At 38.8% G+C, this 6,668-nt stretch overlaps 1 protein-coding gene across 2 annotated transcripts; it reads left to right on the top strand.

The window, feature by feature from the left end:
- The first annotated feature begins 339 nt into the window (after positions 1–339).
- Positions 340–6,366, top strand: cdk9 (cyclin-dependent kinase 9 (CDC2-related kinase)). 2 transcript variants are annotated; one of them, XM_040158390.1, is made up of 9 exons: positions 340–434; positions 562–675; positions 1,166–1,247; positions 2,190–2,312; positions 2,511–2,601; positions 2,832–2,998; positions 4,174–4,345; positions 5,523–5,671; positions 5,779–6,366. In XM_040158390.1, exons 1-9 carry the CDS (start codon positions 394–396, stop codon positions 6,142–6,144), a joined length of 1,305 nt encoding a protein of 434 aa, XP_040014324.1. In that variant the 5' UTR covers positions 340–393; the 3' UTR covers positions 6,145–6,366. The 2 variants fall into 2 exon arrangements, with proteins under 2 accessions (XP_040014324.1, XP_040014325.1); XM_040158391.1 differs by lacking the exon at positions 2,190–2,312.
- The last annotated feature ends 302 nt before the right edge of the window (positions 6,367–6,668 follow it).

Below are 6,668 nucleotides of genomic sequence, written 5' to 3'. Positions count from 1 at the left end.
GATTAACAAAAATTGTTGGTTGGTATCGTTAAATTTGCATGCAAATATTACACATGTGACCCTGTGCGACCCCGCAGTGTAGTAAAAACAGCAGGGAAACATTACGGGGTATATCGGGATATTAATCTAGAAACGACATAATTTTTTTGTCGCCTGACAAACCATAAAATTAGAAATAATAAATAATAATTTCATTTAAATTATGGGTTGCTGCATTGCAGTCTTTGTAAACAACGTGAATGGGGAACCTGTATTTTCGTGTGTTATTATTAGTATTATTATTTTCATTGATGAATTTTTGAAACCAATCCTTTCACTGCTGAAGTGTAGGAGCCTGAGTTGTATTTAAACGTAGCATACGTCATTGTACAGCAGTCTGGGAACGGGATAGGGATGCAGCGAGATAGAACAAGCAACGCCGGCGGAGCTGAAAAGTAAGAATATAGCCCTTTACAATTTTAATTGTAACACATTTGTACTTATATCAGTGTATAAATAGCTATATATAGCTCGTGTTTCAACATAAATATCTTTTTATTGAGAGAAATGTCACTTCTTCAGGCCCGACCGGGAGGCCGCCATAATGTCCAAATACTACGATGGCGTTGAATTTCCTTTCTGTGATGAGTTCTCCAAATATGAAAAAATGGCCAAAATAGGACAGGGCACATTTGGGTGAGTAGTGCACAAACATTTTATTTTGTGCTTACATTTATAAATGCTAATGTTAACTGTGCTAATAGCTAACGTTATTCATAAGGACAATACAAGACCAGAAGAAATCATTGAACGTTTTATTTACCACCAGCCCTGTGCGGCTTAGTTTTAACTTTTTGAAATAGGGGATGCCTAAAGGATTGTATATTACCTTGTAAATGGATGCAGCAGTCTGTAGTTAGCGTACACTGTATGACTTCCAAATGACCATAGGATTGGCACTTGCTCACACTCACATAAATGTAAATGCAGTAGTAGTTACAATACTCGTATAATAAAAATAAAAAGTGGAAACAACATACATGTTTAGCTAATTTATTTACTAATGCGACTTATACTTACAACCAGATTACTTACTTTTGTGTCTGTTCAAAATCACATTGCCACCAAAATGATACTGCCTTATTTGTGGTTGTCTCTTTTGCTGTATTTCTTTCTTTTTTCACAGGGAGGTGTTTAAAGCGAAGCACAAACAGACCGGGAAGAAGGTCGCACTGAAGAAAGTTTTGATGGAAAATGAGAAAGAAGGAGTAAGAGACCATTCAGTCTACTAGTTGATTTTACAGCCTGATATGCTGAACTGATGTTGACTCAGCATGAGGGGTTGTTCCACGTAACAGAAACGGCATATTAATGGACAGTTGTGCTTCAATACAAGTTGGGTCTTATTTTCGTAGTTTTGGCCTTCATTTCTATTAGTAATAATAATATTGCACACACCAAATTATCTACTGAGCAGTCAGACAATCAGACAGGTTGTAAACAAACCCCCAGGTTGGTCAGACTTTTTTTGGAGGACAATACAAATGCAAAAGGTGAAACTATTACCCAAAGTATTTGTTTTACACATCTATTTAAGTTAACAGACCAAGTGTCTATCTAAAGTTTGTTTTCCTGTGCAGTCAGGCATGTCATCAACATTTTGGCAATGCTAATTTTGCTTGACTGCTTGTTTCCTGCCCTGAGATAACTGCTAGAAATGAGGGCCAGAACTTCTGAAAATAAAAGGTGTTGGTTAACTGAATGATTTGTTTGGATCCTTAGGCTTATCCAAATTGCAATAGCTGCCTATTGGCTGGGCCTCCTACTCTAATCACCTAAATGTGGCTGCCACCTCTTATTCGATTTCTTACTTGAAATTTTAAAACTCCACCAACAAAATAGCATGAGTCTGACTGATACCACTTTCAGACAGCAAACCCACGTATGACGTGGATCAACTCAATGCGCGTTGGACCCACACTGGACCCATCCATGAGACGGCTGTCACCATGCTTCTCAATGTTAGCAGAGACACCAGTCTGCAGTGTAGTTTGAAACACTCCACTGAATTACACTGAACTTCATTGAAAATGAAGATAAAAGTTAAGTTACAGTTTCACCCCTTTGTGTCCATTTGCTTGCTCCTTTAAATCACCCACGTGTGCGCTTGCTATTTCTGTCTGCCTCTCTCTCTTTTCTCGGTGGGTCAGTTAAATGACATTTCAACGTCAGTATCGTTGAATTCATTTCCATTCCCTGTAGCAACGCCAGTTTACCAAAGCCAGGCAGTGTCCAACCTGTGTCAAACCTTGGTCAAGAGGAGGGTCATGGAGGTGGGTTGGCTACAGATAGATCCCTGATGCAGATTTAACCTGTGTCACTCTGGATCCAGTATGACAGATTCACTGTCCTGGCACTGAAAGGCCTTTCTTAAATTGTGGCATTCATGTTTATGAGTTACTGTAGAGTAGGGGTGGTTGCATACATCTTATACTCAGTGCAGTTTTTTGTTTTTGTTTTTTTTGTTTCAGTTTCCAATCACAGCATTGAGAGAAATCAAGATCCTGCAGCTGCTCAAACACGAGAATGTGGTCAATCTGATTGAGATCTGCAGAACCAAAGGTTGGTGTCACAAGTTTCCAGTCTATAAATTTGCAATAAGTCAATTTCTGCCTTCATCTAGGTTTTTGCAGTTATATTTTTAGTTAAATTATTTGCCCTGCCATGTATAAATAGCAAAATATGTCGTGCTTGTGTTGCATTTATAGAAGCAGGAAGTATATTTTGCATAACAATAGTTTGGTGGTAGGTGTTTTTCATTCTTTTTTTTTTCCATTTCATTGTTCTCAAAGCTACACAGTTCAATAGATACAAAGGCAGCATCTACCTGGTGTTTGACTTCTGTGAGCATGACCTGGCCGGGCTGCTGAGTAATGCCAATGTAAAGTTCACCCTGGCAGAGATTAAGAAGGTCATGCAGATGCTGCTTAATGGACTGTACTACATACACAGAAATAAGGTGAGGCATTGAAAAAAATGACCATCTACTGGTTCTTTTGACCCCAAGGGTGTTGACAGATTTAGGATGTAGAAAAGTAAATGTATATAAAAACGTTTTATTTAGAGAACTGTACAGACTTGCAGGTCTCTTGCGATGAGGAAAGGTCACACTGAACTGGCACAAGTCTTATCGACTGATCCCAGGGGTGCAGAAGAACACCATCAGTTTAATCACTACTAAAGTCCCAGTTATTTATCTAAGGTCTGGGAGAATATAGCCCCATTTACACTGAGAATGTATCATCTAGTCAACATCATGTTGTCATTCCAAATAAATTGAAACCAGTTTTCCTTTTAGTTAAATCTTATATCTGGGCAATTATAAATAGCATGCAGCGGCTTCAGAAAGTATTGAGATCCCCTTCACTTTTTGCACAATATTAGAGAGTTATACGATAAAGAAGAAAATTGTTGCCAAGCATGGTAAAGGCTATAAGACCATCTGCAAGCAGATTGATGTTTATGTGACCACAGTTACTAATAGTATTAAGAAGTTAAAGGTCCATGGGATGGTAACCATACTCCCCTGGATGTGGCTGCAAGAGAAGAATTGACCCAAGATTGAGGCGAAGGATAGTTCAAATGGTGGAAAAACAACTAAGGAAAACTTTTTAAAAACAGATCCAAGCTGACCTCCAAGATCAAAATACAACAGTGTGTTTCTGTTTGCTAAAACACATGTTGACATGTCACAATGCTTCTGGGAGGAGAGAGTCTGTTGGACAGATGAAACAAAATCAGAGCCTCTTAGTAAGAAACATCAGAGGCTCGGTTATGTTATGGGGTTGCTTTGCAAAAATTGTTTGCAAAAATTCTAAAAAGATGTTTTCACTTTGTGCTTATGGGTTATGGGAAAAAAAGTCAGTTTTATCAATTTAATTTACAACACAGTAAATTGTGAAAAGTAAAGGTCTGAATACTTTCTGAGGTTACTTTAGAATTGTTATACATCCGCAGCCACCAGGATGCTGCTTGAGAGCTCTAGTGCACTGTAGATGAATAAAAAAAAAAAAAAAAAAGAAGAATATTAATCTTGTCACAGGGGAACCCCAAAGAATACCATTTGTCATTTATTAATCTCACTGTTACAATGTCTCATGGTCTTAATCATGACATGACCTTCTGTTGGATCAGATCCTTCACAGAGACATGAAGGCTGCCAATGTGCTCATCACCAGAGACGGTGTCCTGAAGTTGGCTGACTTTGGTTTGGCTCGTGCCTTCAGCCTGGCTAAAAACAGCCAGGGTAACCGCTACACAAACCGTGTGGTCACACTCTGGTACCGACCTCCAGAGCTGCTGCTAGGTAAGAGACAACCATAAATCTCTGTATGCACAAAGGAAGAAATGTACAGTGCATGCAAAAGTTTTCAGACCCCTTCACTGTTTTGTTTTATGTTGCAGCCTTGCTAAAATCATTTCAATTAATTTTTCCCCTCTTCTATCTACACTCAATACCCCATAATGACAAAGAGAAAACAATTTTTAGAAATTTATCCAAATTTTATCAAAAAGCAAAACCTGAAAGTATTCAGACCCTTTGCTATGACACTTGAAATTAAGTTCAGGTGCTTCCCAATTCTCCTGATCATCTTTGAGATATTTTTACACTTGGTTGGAGTCCACTTGTGGTAAATTCGATTAATTGGGCATGATTTGGAAAGACACACCTGTCTATATAAGGTCTCACAAATTCAAAATTCTGTTTTCACTTTGTCATTATGGAGTATTGACTATAGATTGACGAGGGGGAAAATTATGATTAAAATCATTGCAATATAACAAACTGTGAAAAAAGGGAAGGTGTCTGAATACTTTCTGAATGTACTGTATATGCGCTCCTTTGTCTTACTGTTAGCCATAAATGGATGCATTGCATACAGTGAAATACACTGATTTGTATTGGCTGAGTGCTGAAAACAGCCTTATGTACAGCAATTACACACAGCTGCAGCTATTTACAGTTCCTACTGTGCTATTTACAGTGCCTACGATTAATTAATCAATTGATTAATTAACTAATCACACACACATAAACCATCAGTGGCAGTGATTCTGTTGGTCATTGTCGGCAAACATCAGAAAGATAGTCAGTATGGATTATTAGCACTTGTTGACACTGAGTTTACAAAGCGCCTCACAATTGACAAAATCAAAAGGGAAAATCAATCAAATTTTGTAAATGTTGTTGACAAGAAGAATTTTTCAGCAAGACCTGAAAGTATTTGCAAACCTGATTTTTGAAAGTTTGAAACTTCAGTTGGTTACATCCATGTTTACTTGCTAGCAGTCTTCTCCTTCACTGCCACTGGCATGGATGTGTATCATACTGCCCAAGTGTACAACAACGAACAAAACAGGAACCCACATGTTAAAACATTGCTACATTGTGCTATACAGGGTACTTATAATTTGCACACAGACTAGAAGAAAGATTAAATTATTAATTTTTATTAATCTATTTATTTTTATTTTTTGTTTAGGTGAGCGAGACTACGGCCCACCCATTGACCTTTGGGGAGCGGGCTGTATCATGGCAGAGATGTGGACCAGAAGTCCTATCATGCAGGGAAACACAGAGCAGCATCAGCTCACTCTTATCAGCCAGCTTTGTGGCTCCATAACTGCTGAGGTAGGATCGCATCACAAAAAAGAACATTAGTTAAGACTGAAGTTTCATTATATGGCAGCATACTTCTCTCCTTTCTCAACTGGATCTTGAACCATTTTCTTTATCAGGTTTGGCCTGGTGTGGATACAAAATACGAGCTGTACCAGAAGATGGAGCTGCCGAAAGGCCAGAAGAGGAAAGTGAAGGATCGTCTCAAAGCCTATGTCAAAGACGCGTACGCTCTGGACCTTATTGACAAGCTCCTGGTCCTTGACCCGGCAGTGCGCGCAGACAGCGACGATGCGCTAAACCATGACTTCTTCTGGTCCGACCCCATGCCATCAGACCTAAAGAACATGCTCTCGACCCACAACACCTCCATGTTTGAATATCTGGCCCCACCCAGACGGAGAGGCCACATGCCCCAGCAGCAGCCCAATCAGAACAGAAACCCAGCTACCACAAGTCAGACCGAATTTGATCGAGTGTTTTAGTGGTTGAAGAAGTTTATGGTGGGGCTGTCACTTTTTTAAATTTCCATTGCTCGACTCGTTTCTTGCGCCTCTGCCGCCTACTAGGGAGGCAAGCTAGCAGGTGAATCCTCAGATTTGTTATTGTTGTGGAGTTACAGTGTTTTTTACAAAGTTGGCAGACAGCCTTATCTTTGTTGTTTGGGTTTGTCGACCTTGATTAAAGAACGCTTCTGTCTGTTTGAATTTTGATAGCTAAGTTTGTGAGTCTTACATGTTAGTTTTTGCACTTTCACACTTGTATTATTTTTGTATGAAAAATACAGCTGTCTTTTTACAGGCCGTGTAGTGTTTTAATGTTTTTTGTTAATATTAAGGCAGTATAAAACTTATATTTAACACCGCACCATTACACCATTAACGTTTATGAAGACATGGCCAAACTGGAAAAATACCAAAATAAATTATTTTCCTTTAACGTATGATTGAGATAGTGATTCACTATCTTTCTTCACAGAAAACCTCTGAACAGAGAAACAGGAGCCTAT

The sequence above is a fragment of the Xiphias gladius genome, chromosome 20, assembly GCF_016859285.1.
Source record: "Xiphias gladius isolate SHS-SW01 ecotype Sanya breed wild chromosome 20, ASM1685928v1, whole genome shotgun sequence".
Taxonomy (NCBI): domain Eukaryota; kingdom Metazoa; phylum Chordata; class Actinopteri; order Istiophoriformes; family Xiphiidae; genus Xiphias; species Xiphias gladius.
The sequence above is the reverse complement of the archived record's forward strand: the minus strand, read 5'-3'. Positions and strand labels throughout refer to the sequence as shown.

Coding starts and splice junctions, on each gene's coding strand:
- cdk9 (XM_040158390.1), top strand. CDS start 394: ATGCAGCGAGATAGAACAAGCAACGCCGGCGGAGCTGAAAA. Junction 435..561: donor AACGCCGGCGGAGCTGAAAA/GTAAGAATATAG, acceptor TCACTTCTTCAG/GCCCGACCGGGAGGCCGCCA. Junction 2,313..2,510: donor TCAAGAGGAGGGTCATGGAG/GTGGGTTGGCTA, acceptor TTTTTGTTTCAG/TTTCCAATCACAGCATTGAG.